The following is a 17,101-nucleotide window of genomic DNA, read 5'->3' on the forward strand; positions in this document are numbered from 1 at the left end:
CCAACTTGTCAATTGTTCTCAATGTCAAGAAATTTCTCCTTACTCCTAAGTTGGTTCTCTGTTTAACAGGCTTCCACCATTCCTTCTCCTCCTGCCCTCCGGTGCGAGCTAATCCAGCATTTCCCCCCCTTCCATTTAACTGGCTTTCACATCTTACTTGCCATACCCAAACAGATTTTTTTTTGTCATTTCAAAGGTTGATCTGTCCTGCAAAAGTATTTAATACGACTTCCTTTCATTGTTTCTTGCAGACCATTAAAGCAGTTGATTTTCCTGATCACAGCATTGTGTTAAGAGCTGGGCGGAAGCAACAGCCCGCCTTTATCTTCCCTTCGAACGAACAAGAGTTCCTGCTCGAGTTGTACAATTGGGGATAAATAGCCGGCAAGGCCAGTCCAATGTAGCCTCCTGCAAGGGAGTGGGCTCCGATCACAGGGAGGCTGATTAATGATGGACAACGGATCCTGGCACAACGCAAAGGTATCTAAGCTGTTCTTCATCCAAGAGGCCACATGGCCAATGCTTCATGTTGAGTGTTGGCCAGTAGGCCAACTCTAACTCCAGGTTCTGTGGATAAATGTGAGGAGGGCAGATATTTAAGATGAATACTGGCTTATTGTCCTGATTTTATTCAAGGCAAACAAGTCTTCCTAGAATAAGGATTGGGCAACAGCCATGTACTTTTTAATGAAACAGAATTCTTGATGAACAATGTGTTGGGTGCAGTGATCATTCCTGAATGTTGGATAGGAGTAGAATCGTTAGAATTTTGGACAGGAGCAGAATCACTAGAACTTTGGATAAAAGCAGAATCACTAGAATTATGGATAAGAACAAAATCACTAGAATTTTGGATAGGAGCAGAATTACTAGGATAAAAGCAGAATCGCTAGAATTATGGATAAGAACAAAATCACTAGAATTTTGGACAGGAGCAGAATTACTAGAACTTTGGATAAAAGCAGAATCACTAGAATTATGGATAAGAACAAAATCACTAGAATTTTGGATAGGAGCAGAATTACTAGGATAAAAGCAGAATCACTAGAATTATGGATAAGAACAAAATCACTAGAATTTTGGATAGGAGCAGAATGACTAGAACTTTGGATAAAAGCAGAATCACTAGAATTATGGATAAGAACAAAATCACTAGAATTTTGGATAGGAGCAGAATTACTAGGATAAAAGCAGAATCACTAGAATTATGGATAAGAACAAAATCACTAGAATTTTGGATGGGAGCAGAATGTCTAGAACTTTGGATAAAAGCAGAATCACTAGAATTATGGATAAGAACAAAATCACTAGAATTTTGGATAGGAGCAGAATTACTAGGATAAAAGCAGAATCACTAGAATTATGGATAAGAACAAAATCACTAGAATTTTGGATGGGAGCAGAATCACTAGAACTTTGGATAAAAGCAGAATCACTAGAATTATGGATAAGAACAAAATCACTAGAATTTTGGATAGGAGCAGAATTACTAGAACTTTGGATAAAAGCAGAATCACTGGAAATTTGAATCACTAGCAGATTGTTAGTCTTGCCTTGGGTGTTAGATTCCTACTCGGCAGTCAAGTTCAACTAGATAGTTTCTCCTAGGTCCTACAACAGGATTCTTGTTAAGGTTGCGTTGAGCTCAAAGTAGCTTAACTTGCTCTGATTTGTGATTTAAATAACAACAACATTATTCTAATTCTACAAAAAACCCACCTACTTGGAACAGCTTATATCCTCCGATGTTACCTTAACAGTTCCTAGGTTCTTGGTTAGGACTCGAGCTGTTGAGCTACCAACCAGCCCCAAAGGCTGTGAATCTCACCAAAGATTAACCAGTAATAATAATAATGCTCCCCTGGGGCTTGCCTTATTTCTAGGACTTTTTTGACTATTGTATTCAGAAAACGTTGAATTGACCACCAGCAATATTTCTATACAGGTTTCAAATTATTTCATTGGGAGAGTTGAGTTGACTAGGTGTAAATGCACATGAATGAAAGAGGGGAAAAAAGGCAATGGATGGGATTTTGCTGGGCTAACATTCTGTCCCCCCTTCCTTGGAGCAAATCCAGTGTAATCCAACGATCATAGGATTCTGCTGCACAGTTGGGAATTTTTCTCCTAATTCCTCTCTTTTTTTCAACAATTATTTCATAGATGATTGGATCCAGATTTTTACTACTACTGCTCTTAGCTCTGCCTGTATCAACGCTGGGTAAGAAATCCATCATTTGCCTGCTTGGTTATGCTATCATCATGGTAGTCTTGTTCAAACAACCAGCACAATTAGTACATGCTCAGTGTGTGGTCATGCTGTAAAATATTGTGGCCTGTTACTGACTGTAATTGTTCCCTGCAATGACCTGGTACAAAGGATTGCAAGTAATTTGAATCCAGGCCTTTGTTAGAATAAAGTAACAGAGTTGGAAGGAAGCTTGGAGGTCTTCTAGTCCAACCCCCTGCTCAGGCAGGAAACCCTACACCACAAATGGTTATCCAACATCTTCTTAAAAACTTCTAGTGTTAGGGCATTCACAACTTCTAGATGCAAGTTGTTCCACTGATTAATTGTTCTAACTGTTAGGTCAATCAGTCAATTGTTATTGATTTTCCTAACCAAACGCAGGATCCTTGAGGCAGTCCTGGCAAACCACAGGGCCGTTAAAGAGTATATTAACGAAACTTGTGATTTCCTAACTTGACCTACAGTCAAGCCACAGAGGGAAGGACCACTGGTGTTTATCGTCCTTTTTTTCCCATCCCAAATCTCTGGGCTTTGCCAAAATAAAACTTTGGGGCAGAGAGAAACCCCAAGAATTACTTTGCTCCTTGATTTGTCTCCATTTTCCCCGCAGCTCATGGTTGCCACATTCAGTGAAAAACATGCCCATATCTTATTCTGACTTCATTTCATGGAGGGGTTGAGAGTAGGGCAGGCCTACCGTCTTTCCCTGAAAAAAGGACAGGGTCTTATTTTCTTTTGACCCCCCCAAAATAAGCGTTTGGCCTTATTTTCAGGGAGGTCTTATTATGATTATTTTTTGAGAAATTTTTTTATTGTTTTAATTAAACAGAAAGGAAAAAAAAATCATCTTGCAAGAGCCGAGGTGGTACAGTAGTTAGGGTGCAGTACTGCAGGCCACTTCAGCTGACTGTTATCTGCAGTTCAGCGGTTCTAATCCCACCGGCTCAAGGTTGACTCAGCCTTCCATCCTTCCGAGGTGGGTAAAATGAGGACCCGGATTGTTGGGGGCAATATGCTGACTCTGTAAACCGCTTAGAGAGGGCTGAAAGCCCTATGAAGCGGTATATAAGTCTAACTGCTATTGCTATTGCTATTGTTACATCTTGTTGAAAGCGTATCGATTGGTTACAAATATATTCCGTGCGTTTCTTCCACAGTCCTTACATATACTTCGTTTAAATCATGTTGTACATTTTAAATCAAGAAAGAAAAGTTATACATTTTACTATCCCTGTACCTTAATTCTCATTTGGTTACCATTGTTTAAACATGTTTTTATCTAGAATCATTTATATTAGAAGACACAACTAACTATTGGCGTTCATTTGCAATTTCAATATATCTCCAATACCGTTACACCTTTATGACATATTCTAAAATTAATTCGGGTTAAGTAGTGGGGGGTCTTATTATTTTTGAGGTGCAGGAAGCGTTGAGCATGGTCACCTCATGGCTGCTGCTGTTTTATAATATTTTTCAGGGAGGGCTCATTTTCTGAGAGGGCTTATTTTAGCGCATGCGCTAAAACTAGCAGGTGCTAGTTGTCACCTACAAAGCCCTTCATGGTATTGGATCTGGGTACTTGAGAGACCACCTACTGCCAATTACCTCCACTAGGCCAATAAGATCCCATAGATTAGGCCTCCTCTGAATTCCATCAGCCGGCCAATGTCGACTGGCAACTACCCGGAGGAGAGCCTTCTCGGTGGCTGCTCCGACCCTCTGGAACGAACTCCCCGTGGAGATTCGTACCCTCACCACCCTCCAGACCTTCTGCGTAGCCCTTAAAATCTGGCTGTCCCGACAGGCCTGGGGCTAAAGACTTCAACCCCACTCGAATAGTATGACTGTTGCACTTTTTTAATGATGTATTGTCTTCATGTTTGTAACTTGCTTGTCCTTCCCTCCCCACTGAATTGTGAGCCGCCCTGAGTCCCCTCAGGGAAAAGGGCGGCATACAAATAAAGTAAAATCTAAATCTAAATGCCCAATTGGGCTTATTATCCGGAGAGGTCTTATTTTTGAGAGAACAGGGTGTTACAAAATGTGTGGCCAGCTGGGTTGAGTTTGGATTTTCTAGTTTAAATGCCGAGGGTTCCTTGATACTCATCGCCTCATTTGAAAACGGTAGAACTTCATAGAAGGTTCTATGGCCCTGGACATCCTACGCTAACGAATCACAATCTTGCAGGGCAAAAAGATTTCTCGCCGCCATTTGCACGCTGTAGCCTTTTTGGAGACGAACACATCAAAACCTTTGATGAACTGATCTATGATTTTGCTGGAGATTGCAGCTATCTGCTCGCTGGAGACTGTGAAAAGAGATCTTTCCTCTTACTGGGTGAGTTTTCAAGCCAAGTTTTTTAATTTCTTTTTTGTTACGTTTTTTAACTTCTTTTGTCAACCAAGGGTTGTCCTGGTTTTTTTCCCCTCCCTTTAGATCTTCTATTATGCTTATTACATTTTACATCATATTTCCATTTTACATTTCAGTCATCTTATTTTTACTCCATATTCTCTCTTAATTTACGTTTTTCTTCATATATAAACAATTGCCCTTCAAAATCTAATCAAATTTGAGCTTTAAGTTTTGAATATACGGTGGAATGTTTCTTGAACCTTGTTTGAACTTTTTGGAAATTAGAAGAACGAGCATTTCAACTAAATATAAGGGAGCTTGCTTGGAGATGGGAGCTGTTTACCAAAATATAGAATGTAGAATAATAGGGTTGGAAGGGACCTTGGAGCTCTTCTAGTCCAACACCCTGCTTAAGCAGGACACCCTATATTATCCCAGACAAATGGCTGTCCAGTTTCTTCTTGAAACCATCCAGTGTTGGGAGCATCCAAAGCTTCTGGAGGTAAGCTGTTCCACCAATTCATTGTTCGCAGGAAATTTCTCCTTAGTTCTAAGTTGGATTTCACCTTGATGTTCTTTCAATTGTTACTTCTTGTCTCGCCCTCAAGTGTTTTGGAGAATAGGGTGAACGCTTCTTCTTTTTGATAGTCCCTCAAGTACTGGAAGACTGCTATCAGTTCAACCTAGTCCTTCTCTTCGTTAGACTAGACATACCTCATTCCCTCAATGGTTCATTGTATGCTTTAGCCTCCAGACCCCTTATTAACATTGTTTAGAATAGAATAGAATAGGATAGGATAGGATAGGATAGGATAGGATAGGATAGGATAGGACAGGAATAGGAATAGGAATAGGAATAGGAGTAGGAGTAGGAGTAGGAGTAGGAGTAGGAGTAGGAGTAGGAGTAGGAATAGGAATAGGAATAGGAATAGGAATAGGAATAGGAATAGGAATAAGAATAGGAATAGGAATAGGAATAGAAATAGAAATAGAATAGAATAACAGAGTTGGAAAGGACCTTGGAGGTCTTCTAGTCCAACCCCCTGCTTAGGCAGGAAACCCTACACCACTTCAGACAAATGGTTATCCAACATCATCTTAAAAACTTCCAGTGTTGGAGCATTCACAACTTCTGGAGTCAAGTTGTTCCACTGATGAATTGTTCTAACTGTCAGGAAATTTCTCTTTAGTTCTAAGTTACTTCTTTCCTTGATTAGTTTCCACCCATTGCTTCTTGTCCTGCCTTCAGGTGTTTTGGAGAATAGCTTGACTCCCTCTTCTTTGTGGCAGCCCTTCAGATATTGGAAGACTACTATCATGTCTCCCCTGGTCCTTCTCTTTAATAGACTAGATATGCCCAGTTCCTGCAACCGTTCTTCATATTCATAACTTCATGTTTTAGATACAATAGATTGCATGTATGATAATATTCTGTGTCTTCTTTCTTTTTAATTTCCAATGTAAGTCTATCCATTTCTGCACAATCTAGTATCTTAATTATCTGTTCGTCTTCATTTTTCCAATATTGTGCAAATATAATCCTCGCTGCTGTTAAGACATGTAATATCAAATACATACTTTTCTTATCAGGTTTTTCCAGATATTATGCTTAATAAAAACAGTCCAGGTTTAAAATCTACATGTTTCCCTATCATCTTTTCTAACCACCTGTGTATTTTTGCCCAGATTTTGTTTGCTTTAAAATAGGTCCACTACATATGATAAAATGTGTCCTTTTTTGGGGGGGTTATATTTCCAACGTCTGCTAGACATATTTTTAAACATTTTAGCAAATCTAGCATTTTTTAAAAAAGAAAATGGATGAACTTTTGATTTGGATGGCCTTGAAGATTTTGCACAATTTCTGGGAAATAAGCACAATGAAGAGCTGGTATAATGCTAAATAAAAGCAATAAGAACAATTGCTTCTCATAATTTACCCATAATTGTTAAAAAGGAGAGCAAGCCAGTGATTGTTAGTAAAAAAATGCGGCTAACCTTTTGTTTCATTTCAGGTGACTATCACAATGGAAAAAGAACCAGCCTTTCTCTGTACCTTGGAGAATATTTGGATATTCATGTGTTCTTAAATGGCACTGTGACTCAAGGTGAAAAAAGGTAAACATTTCGGTCACGTCGACATCAGTACAGAGAGTCCTCGACTTACGACCCATTCATTTAGTGGCCATCTGAAGTTGCAATGGCACTGAAAAAAAAGGAAGCTGAGGGCTCTCTGTATTCCAGAATCGAAAGTAGTGTGTTCTAATTCTGCACCAGATACTAAGGGAATTTCTCACTTCCTCTTGTTAAAAAAAAAAAAAAAAAAGGATTTTGATACCGTATGCCTCAAACGGAGTCTTTCTGGAAAAGGAAGCTGGGTATTATAAGCTGTCCGGTGAGGAGCATGGCTTCGTGGTGAAGATTGACACCAGCGGGAATGTCCTTCTGAGCCTTGCAGAGAAACACTATAATAGGACGTGTGGACTCTGTGGGAATTTCAACAAATTTGCTGAAGATGACTTCATGACACAGGAAGGTGAGTATTCAGTATGTGTTCTGGCCTAGGCTTCCCCCAAAAGCACGAGGCAGAGGCCTGGTCCCGACAAAAACCCTTTTATTAAATGAATGTTAATTCCTTTCATTCAAATTTAGCAAGGTCTGGCAAGGTCAGTCTTTCAAAGGAATATTTATGACCACAGACCAGTGGTGGTCTCAGGAGTCAGAGAATAGATAGGGGCAGGGCCAGCCAGAGGTGGTATTTACCACTTCTCCAAACTATTTAAAATTTCTGCTACCGGTTCTCCAGAACTGGTTTCAATTTTTTTTTAGAACCTCTTCTGTAAGTGTGGCCTGCTTTGTGGGAGTGGCTTGCCGGCCATGTGACCGAATGGGAGTGGCTTGCTGGCCATGTGACTTGGTTGGCGTGGCCAACTTGTAAAATGTGGTGAAACTCACTTAACAACGTTTTTGCTTAGCAACCAAAATGTTGGCTCAGAAACTCTGGCATTTGAAGCATGCAAGTCTTAAAGCTATCAAGTTACAAGACCCTTGCACCCCTAACCCTTTAGAAAAAAAAACCCAGGGGTGTTCGAACTTGACAGCTTTAAGACTTGTGGACTTCAACTCCCAGAATTCCTCCTCTCGCTCTTCATCTTGATGATGTGCAGACGGGCGGGGGGAGGGAGCGGGAACCGGTTCTAAACGGCACTGGAGATTTGTGGAACCTCTTCTATAGAAGAGGTTAGAACTGGCAGGAACCCACCCCTGCCACAGACCTTATCTATCTTGGAAAGCTGCCATGTAAATATTCCTCAAATGAGGGGCTATGCAAGGAAAGACTGGGCACAGAGTCTGTGAGATTCACAGACAGGTCTTCACACTCCTGAAATGAATTTAACGAGTGGTGAAATTCAATTTTTTTAACTACCGGTTCTGTGGGTGTGGTTTGATGGGTGTGGCAGGGGAAGACTACTGCAAAATCCTTATTCCCACTCCACTCCTGAGGGAAGGATATTGTAAAATCTCCATTCCCACCTCACTCTGGGGCCAGCTAGAGTTGGTATTTGCCGGTTCTTCGAACTACTCAAAATTTCCACTACCGGTTGTCCAGAACCTGTCAAAACCTGCTGAATTTTACCCCCACTAACGACCAACCGAATGAATCGTTTCCTGCAAAAGCCCCCTCCCATTTCACTCCTCTTTTATTTGCTATGGGAGGGGCCATTCACCGTCCCCTTGTGGCTTTACTCCCAAATTGACCCTAATTTCTGAGCTGTTCTTTTCTTCTGGCAGCTCTGCACATGAACACACTAGTTGCCCAACAAGCCATGCCCATAGAACCTGTAGTAAAAAAATTAATCCCACCACTGCGCATGAACACACTAGTTGCCCAACAAGCCATGCCCATAGAACCTGTAGTAAAAAAATTAATCCCACCACTGGGCTGGAAGGCAAATGGCAGGTGATGAGTGACCTTTTAGGGAGGGTTTTGCCCTTGGTATAGCCGCGACAGGAGTTGGGTTTGAGACCGCCACAAAAATGTGCCTCTAAACATCTTGTAACCTCTACTTTAGGAATGGCTGTACAAAGTTTAAGAATTTTAGCGTATCTGATTAAGGCTCCGGGGCAGCTGGGCAGGAAAAAAAGCTTACTGGAATAAAACAGTTGTGTCATTTGAAACCTTTTGTATAGAGTCAATACATTAACAAGCCAAATGGGAAAGGTCTATGCTTGTTATTTTTGATTCTATTCCAGCCCAGATGATTCATTTTACCTGAGAAACATTTATTTCTATTTTTTTTTAAAAAGAGATGGAATGTTGGCTCCGTTTAAGAGTGCTGCATCCATGATTAGTGGAGGCTGGAAACGAGCCTGTTTCCATATTTCCATAATTTCCAGGAGGCTTAGCAGTAGCAATAGCAGTTAGACTTATATACCGCTTCATAGGGCTTTCAGGCCTCTCTAAGCGGTTTACAGAGTCAGCATATCGCCCCCACAGTTTGGGTCCTCATTTCACCCACCTCGGAAGGATGGAAGGCTGAGTCAACCTTGAGCCGGTGAGATTTGAACCGCCGAACTGCAGCTAACAGTCAGCTGAAGTGGCCTGCAGTACTGCACTCTAACCACTGCACCACCTTGGCTTCCATTTTTGCCCTCCCGGAGCCTCTGTGTGGGCCCTGCACTGGCCATGTGGAGACTCCTGGGAGGAGAGGGAAAGGATGGGCGAGGCCATCCAGTCCTTGCAACTACCCTTTCTGTGAACCAGATCTAAAACTAGCATCTAATTCGCCCAAACGGTGCGAACCAGAGGAATCTCACCCCTGATGCCGCCCCTCCAGTGGTGGGATTCCAAATTTTGTACTATTGGTTCTGTGGGCATGGCTTGATGGGTGTGGCTTGATGGGCATGGCAAGGGAAGGATACTGCAAAATCCCCATTTCCTCCAGATCAGCTGGGACTCAGGAGTCAAAGAATAGATAGGGGCAGGGCCAGCCAGAGGTGGTATTTACCAGTTCTCCAAACTATTTAAAATTTCTGCTACCGGTTCTCCAGAACTGGTCAGATCCTGCTGAATACCACCTCTGCACCCCTCCCTCTGGAAAGCTACAAAAGGTGAGAATCAGGGCAAGCTGGTTAAGACCCTTCTTCTCTACTTCCTGCCATGGTCGAAGATGCAAAGATGGGAGTCTCCAGCAATGTTTGCAAGATGGAAACTGTTTGAATATTCCCTCCCCTAGAAGTCCTGAACTCCAGAGATTCAACTTTCAAAGAAAACAAGGAGCTTTCATTGAATGTCTCCTGGGACATTTCTCAATGCTCTTAGATGGTCCATCCTCTCTGACTTCAACTTTCTTCAATCCTTTGGTGCTCTCTGAACTTGGTGGCTTTCTTGCAGCTGTTTCATAACCCAGCTAGATTGTTCATCACCCAACTAGTTGGGTGATGAAACATCTGCACGAAAACAACACGCTCAGGGAGAGCACCAAGGTTGAACTAAGTTGGGTGATGAAACATCGGCAGAGAAAACGAACAATCTCAGAGAGCACCACCAAGGATGCCACAATTCAACCCTGAGCTGCAAATATTCTCTCCCATTGGGGTTTCAATTTTTATTCCTTATTCTTTTGATTTTCAAAAGAGGACATGAGCACGGCGGCCACCCAAGCATCTGAATTAGCTCTGTTTCTGAAAATGCTTCTAGTTTTCAAATAGACAGGCTTTAAGAGGCCTCTGGCAAATAATGTTGGCACATCAGGGTTTAGTCTGGAAGGTTGCCAGTGTTCCAGCAAAAAAAGAAGGACGTGGTCGCTCAGTGGCTAAGATGCTGAGCTTGTTGATCAGAAAGGTTGGTAGTTTGGCAGTTCGAATCCCTAGTGCTTCATAACAGAGTGAGTCCCGTTACTTGTCCCAGCTTCTGCCAACCTAGCAGTTCGAAAGCATGTCAAAAATGCGAGTAGAAAAATAGGGACCACCTTTGGTAGGAAGGGAACAGTGTTCCGTGCGCCTTCGGCATTTAGTCATGCCGGCCACATGACCACGGAGACGTCTTCGAACAGTGCTGGCTCTTTGGCTTTGAAACGGAGCTGAGCACCGCCCCCTAGAGTCGGGAACGACTAGCACATATGTGCAAGGGGAACCTTTACCTTTACCTGGGTGTGGAGAGGGTTGCAAAAGTAACCACCAACCTTTAGTCTTCTGGGAAAAGTTTGCTGCTCATTGTGAGAAGTATTGTGTGAATAGTTTGAGTGGTGGCAGCTGTGTGGTGTAAATGCTCTAGAAAATCTGTATTTGCTCCCAGGCACTAGACGATGGTGACTCCATATGTTTCCCTCTTCAAGCTCTGAGTCACTTTTCTGGTTTTACTTCTTGGGAGGAAGGTCGGTGAATGAGCAGTGATAAACATGCTGGTATTATTTTTAGGAAGGAAGCTTCCAGTTTGCTTTCTCATGGGAAAATAAAATACCCTGTGTAAAACCTATTTGAAGCTTAATTGTTCTTTTTTTAAAAATAAAAGATAATTGCAGTATTTTTCTGCATCTCTGATCAGCTAGCAATGGGTCTTCCCCCCCACCCCGCAGGAATAGAGGAACTGAATTTACAATCCGTTTCTTCTTCTTTTTTTAAACCAGTTCTTCTTTTTTAAGAAATGGTTTGGGTTTCTGAGGTTGTTGCTACAGATAGTCCTCGACGTACGACCACAATTGAGCCCGACATTTCCGGCGCAAAGAGAAACATTCATGTAGGCGAATTTTGCCCATTCGACGACGCTTCTTCCCACACGGGTTACGTGAATCACTGCAGTTGTTAAGTGAGCCATCCCCGTTGATTGGCTCGTCAGAAGGTCATAAAAGCGGATCGCGTGACCCAGGGACACGGCGACCGTCACAAATAGGAGTCAGTTGTCAAGTGTTCAGATATGGATCACGTGACCACGGGAATGCTGCAACAGTTTAAATTGTGAAAAGCAGTTATAAGTCACTTGTTCAGGGCTGCTGTAACTTTGAATCAGGGGTGAAATGCTACTGGTTCAAACCGGTTCGGCCGAACCTGTAGCAAAAATGCTACTGGCTCACTTGAACTGGTGGTAAAATAAATGAAACCAACGATCAGCTGTGGCACGCGATTTATATTAGCTAAAAAGTAGAATTTCCTGCTTACTGTGTTTTGAAGTGAGGGAAAAGAATGTGTTTGCCGTATTCCTGCTGTCTGAGGTTGCTCCCGATCCATTATAATTATTCTTAGGACAATTCTTTTGATGTTTTCTTCTGCTTGCATATATAAGCCCGGTCTCAAACTCTGTGAGATGCAATTCATCTGTTGCTGTTCATTGGCTAATTTTGTGGTTTTGTTGCATGCTGTATTTTTTTCTAGGTCAGTGTTTTTCAACCTTGAGCCACCCAGAGTTTTTGGTTATGAGATGGGAGGCAAATCAATTTCATAACAATCTATATACTGTATATAAAAATGGCTGTGTGTGTCTGTCTGTTCCAGCATAACACTGGAACGCCTCGAGCAATTTCAACCAAGCTTGGTATACAGATGACTTACTCTCTGGAAACAAATATTGTGGGGGGTAAAACTCCCCTAAAACCTCTTGGGGTGTGTGTTCTGTTAAGATACAGCCTGTTGTGCCTTAAAATGATTTCTACTGTGCAGGGTGGTGGAGTTTCCATGGTAACAGCTTCACAGTACTCCAAAAGGGGGCTCCCTCTGGTAAGGAGGAAAATCCAACATTTGGTCTGGACATTTCCCCCCTATAAATAAATAAATAAATACCCGGGCAATGCTGGGTTATCGGCTAGTAAATAATAAACAAACAAACCTTGGTCACTTGATGTATAGACTTCAACTCCCAGGGTTCCCCAGCCAGCTAGGAATTCTGGGAGTTGAAGTCCACACATCTTCAAGGGACCAAAGTTGGGAAATATTGTTCTGGGAGAAAGTTTATGTTTGTGTGTGAGTCTTATTCCAAAAACTTTGTAACTTCCAGGCTGATGTGATGGGGGCTGTGCTCTCACAAATAAGCCAGGAAATTTCCCCTGGGGCCTGAGCTGCACCACTTTCCTTTATACAGTTAGAAACTGAAGCCAACTCATGAATTAAATCCTGAGTATCTTACGCAATTAGAAGGGTTTCCTAGAAACGCAAGAGCCCCGAGTGATTTTTGTGAGTTGATCTGTTGGAAGAAATGTCCTTCTGGGTTCAGTTCCAAGTGGGGAAAAAGACACTGGAAACATGGTGGCTGCTTGGAAAGATGGTTTTAATGGTGGACAGGATCCCATGCCTTGAAGATGCTGGGTGAAGGGAAAAAGGGGGCAGAGATGCTGAGAGTGCCTCAGTTTTATGCCCTCTCTGGGCTTTTGAATTTGAGCCTGTATTCTGATTGGTTGTCAGACTCCCACGAGGCCATGCAGGGGCAACTTTGTAGGCTGCCATGAGTCCCAGGCTTGGTTTAGCCTTGCTGGGTGATGTAATCCTCCCAGGTGCCATGTGGTGAGATGCAGAGGTTGGTTCCCACCGGTTTGGCTCGATTCAGCAGAACTGGTAGAAGTATAGCGGCAGGGGTGAAATCCAGCAGGTTCGGACAGGTTCTGGAGAACCGGTAGCAGAAATTTTGAGTAGTTTGGAGAACCGGCAGCAGAAATTTTGAGTAGTTTGGAGAATGGGTAGCAAAAATTTTGAGTAGTTTGGAGAATTGGTAGCAGAAATTTTGAGTAGTTTGGAGAACTGGTAGCAGAAATTTTGAGTAGTTTGGAGAACCGGTAGCAGAAATTTTGAGTAGTTTGGAGAATTGGTAGCAGAAATTTTGACTAGTTTGGAGAACTGGTAGCAGAAATTTTGAGTAGTTTGGAGAACCGGTAGCAGAAATTTTGAGTAGTTTGGAGAATTGGTAGCAGAAATTTTGAGTAGTTTGGAGAACCGGTAGCAGAAATTTTGAGTAGTTTGGAGAACCGGCAGCAGAAATTTTGAGTAGTTTGGAGAATTGGTAGCAGAAATTTTGAGTAGTTTGGAGAACTGGTAGCAGAAATTTTGAGTAGTTTGGAGAACCAGCAAATGCCACCTCTGGCTGGCCCCAGAGTGGGGAGGGAATGGGGATTTTGCTTCTCCATTTCTCATCCAGGGGAAATTAACATTCTGCCTTTTTAATATTTCCTAAAATAATTCATTTTTCTAGGAGAGGGGTGGGTGCTAACTTCCTACAGAAAATTTGGGGAAATCGCTTTTAAGGAGAATGATAGGCTTTGCGTTGCAATGTAGATCTCTCCCGAACCCATTATAAGTGTCTATTAACAAGGGAATTCTAATCAGAGGATCACATATGGTTGCCCTTTCTCTCCTGTCCATTTCAGGGATATTGGAAGAGAACAGCTACAATTTTGCGAACTCCTGGGCCATGAGTAACCAACAGAAGAAGTGCCAGCGAGTGATGCCTCCAAGCTACACATGCAACATTTCCTCAGAGGCTGCAGAAAAGGTTTGTGTAGCAGTGCGAGACTCAGGGTCCTCCCTTACTCAAAATAACAACAGGGACGGGGTAGGGGGGTTGGAAACCTCCAGAAGATTTCAAAACAGGTAGTCTTCGGTTTACAATGGATCATAAAGTGGCTACTTCAATGGCACTGAAAAAAGACTTCTGGTAAATAGAGCATAGCAGAGACATCACCCTGCCAACAAAAGTGTGTATAGTTAAAGCTATGGTTTTCCCAGCTGCAATGGATGGCTGTGAAAGTCGGACCATAAGGAAGGCTGAGCGCCAAAGAATGGAGGCCCTTGAACTAGGATGCTGGAGAAGACTCCTGCAAGTCCCTTGGACTGCAAGGCCATCCAACTGGCCAGTCCTAGAGGAGATCAACCCTGACTGCTCTTTAGAAGGCCAGATCCTGAAGAGGAAACTCAAAGACTTTGGCCACCTCATGAGAAGGAAGGACTCCCTGGAGAAGAAGCTCATACTGGGAAAGATGGGAGGGCAAAAGAGGAATGAGGTGGCTGGATGGAGTCACTGACACAGTTGGTGTGAGCTTAAATGGACTCCAGAGAATGGTAGAGGACAGGAGGGCCTGGAGGAACATTGTCCATGGGGTCACGAGCGGTTGGACATGACTTTGCAACGAACAAGTACAAAATAGTGCATTGATTCAGGGACATTCTGACTGGCTGTACTTCTGAGTCTTCTGTTGTCAGACTGACAGTTCTATATTTTGGGGGTGGGGGGTGGGGTGTTTGCCCGCTTGTAAATGCAAGGCAAATGCCCTCCAGGGATCAATAACTAGGAGAGATTTGCAAGAAAGAGGAGCTGAAAGGCGGTGGTATGATCGTCACAAACTTTATTAAATGTAAATACTTACAGGAATAAACATGCAGTGCTCCTGGGAATAGACATGGGGTATGTGTGCCATGTTCTGCCATGGCATGTTGGTGCCAGCGGGCAGGATTTAGAGCTTTAATACCCCACACCCTGAGCATTGATTAATTGTGGGTACAAAGCAAACAATTAAAAATGTATGAGTAACTGATAAGCTTATATAATGCTTCCTTGTGAAGTCCTCAGTGCCTCAGCAACTGGCCTTACTTCCATGTGTATCCTCAGATAAGCACTTAATAGATGAGAGAGAGAGAGAGAGAGAGAGAGAGAGAGAGAGAGAGGGAGGGAGAGAGAGAGAGAGAAATAGAATGAGATAGATTGAGATTGAGTGAGATTGATAGATAGAGAGAGAGATAGATAGATCGATAGATAGTGATAGATGGATAGATAGATAGATATATAGAGAGATAGATGATAGATAGTGAGATCGATAGATAGTGATAGATGGATGGATAGATAGATAGATAGATAGATAGATAGATAGATAGATAGATAGGTAGATAGACAGATAGTGAGATAGTGAGATAGAGTGAGATAGATTGATAGTGAGATAGAGATAGATAGTGAGATAGATTGATAGATAGCGAGGTAGATTGATAGAGATAGATGATAGATGATAGATAGATAGATAGATAGATAGATAGATAGATAGATAGATGATAGATAGATAGATAGATAGATAGATAGATAGATAGATAGATAGATAGATAGATAGATGATAGATAGATAAGAGATAGATAGATAGGTGGGTGGATAACGATGGATGCATGGATGGATGCATGCATGGGTGGATAGACAGACAGATGGATGGATTGATAGAGTGAGATAGATAGTGAGAGATAGATGATAGAGAGAGATAGAGATAGATAGATAGATAGATAGATAGATAGAGAGAGAGAGAGAGATATATATATTCAGTAGATGGATGGATGGATTATATATATATATATATATATGTAGGTCTCTAGTTGTTCGGGTTTTCTCCCGCGTAGAATTGGATATGTCTTTGCGACGTTTCGACGAAGTCACATTCGTCATCTTCAGGCTGCTGCTGACTACTTCAGGTTTGGTGTTTCCACTACTCCTGGAAACACCAAACCTGAAGTAGTCAGCAGCAGCCTGAAGATGACGAATGTGACTTCGTCGAAACGTCGCAAAGACATATCCAATTCTACGCGGGAGAAAACCCGAACAACTAGAGACCTACATACTAACACCCGCGAAAACCTCAGAAAACATATATATATATATATATATATATATATATATATATATATATATATATATATATATATATATATATATATATATATATAGAGAGAGAGAGAGAGAGAGAGAGAGAGAGAGAGAGAGAGAGAGAGAGAGAGAGAGAGAGAGAGAGAGAGAGAGAGAGAGAGAGAGAGAGAGAGAGAGAGAGAGAGAGAGAGAGAGAGAGAGAGAGAGAGAGAGAGAGAGAGAGAGAGAGAGAGAGAGAGAGAGAGAGAGAATGACAGTTGCTATGTCCTGGGGTCACAGGATCCCCTTTTTCTGCCTTCTGTCAAGCAAAGTGAATGGGGAAGCCAGATACAATTAACAACTGAACAACCGCAGTGATTCACTTAACAACCATGGCAAGGAAGGTTGGTAAAACGGGGCAAAAACGTATTTAACGAAAGCCTCACTTGGCAACAGAAATCTTGGGCTCAATTGTGGTCTTAGGTTCGAGGACTGCCGGTCTGTGAGCCACCCACCTCAAGAACGGCAGGAGATGCTCACCCTAAAATTCCCTTCCCCCCATTCCCTCCCCCCCCACAAAAAAGTAGCACAAATGATAAAGAATCCCCCCAGAAGAAAACCCGAGCAAGGACAGACGCTCTCTGAATTCTGCACATTCAGAAGACATCACGGCATTGTCCGAAAATCATTTGCTATCAAAGCAGAACATTGTTCTATTAATAGGGCTCTGGCCATGCCAGACCCTGCTGGAGAATTTCATTTTCCACAAAAGAAAAAGAGTTTTCTTTGTTTGCTAATTTCGGCCTTGGCAACGCTGGGCTGCTCCTACCACCACTGTTTGTTTCAGGGTGCCCCACTCAGCTGCTGAGACCCGGGCACAATAGCCCTGGCTCAGGCCAAGGAATTTCTCTTC

The 17,101-nt window shown here is 42.4% G+C and overlaps 1 protein-coding gene across 1 annotated transcript in view; it reads left to right on the plus strand.

Moving 5' to 3' along the window:
- The first annotated feature begins 314 nt into the window (after positions 1-314).
- Positions 315-17,101, plus strand: part of VWF (von Willebrand factor) — a 183,449-nt gene continuing 166,662 nt past the window's right edge. The window contains exons 1-6 of the mRNA XM_087722260.1: positions 315-480; positions 2,164-2,221; positions 4,443-4,592; positions 6,626-6,728; positions 6,938-7,146; positions 13,961-14,085. Coding sequence (XP_087578386.1) covers positions 448-480; positions 2,164-2,221; positions 4,443-4,592; positions 6,626-6,728; positions 6,938-7,146; positions 13,961-14,085 — 678 coding nt within the window. The 5' untranslated portion in view covers positions 315-447. The remainder of the gene's footprint in view (positions 481-2,163; positions 2,222-4,442; positions 4,593-6,625; positions 6,729-6,937; positions 7,147-13,960; positions 14,086-17,101) is intronic.

This window comes from Thamnophis sirtalis, unplaced genomic scaffold (genome assembly GCF_051295495.1).
Source record: "Thamnophis sirtalis isolate CommonGarterSnake01/CBP01778 unplaced genomic scaffold, rThaSir2_p1.2 scaffold_9, whole genome shotgun sequence".
Lineage (NCBI taxonomy): Eukaryota > Metazoa > Chordata > Lepidosauria > Squamata > Natricidae > Thamnophis > Thamnophis sirtalis.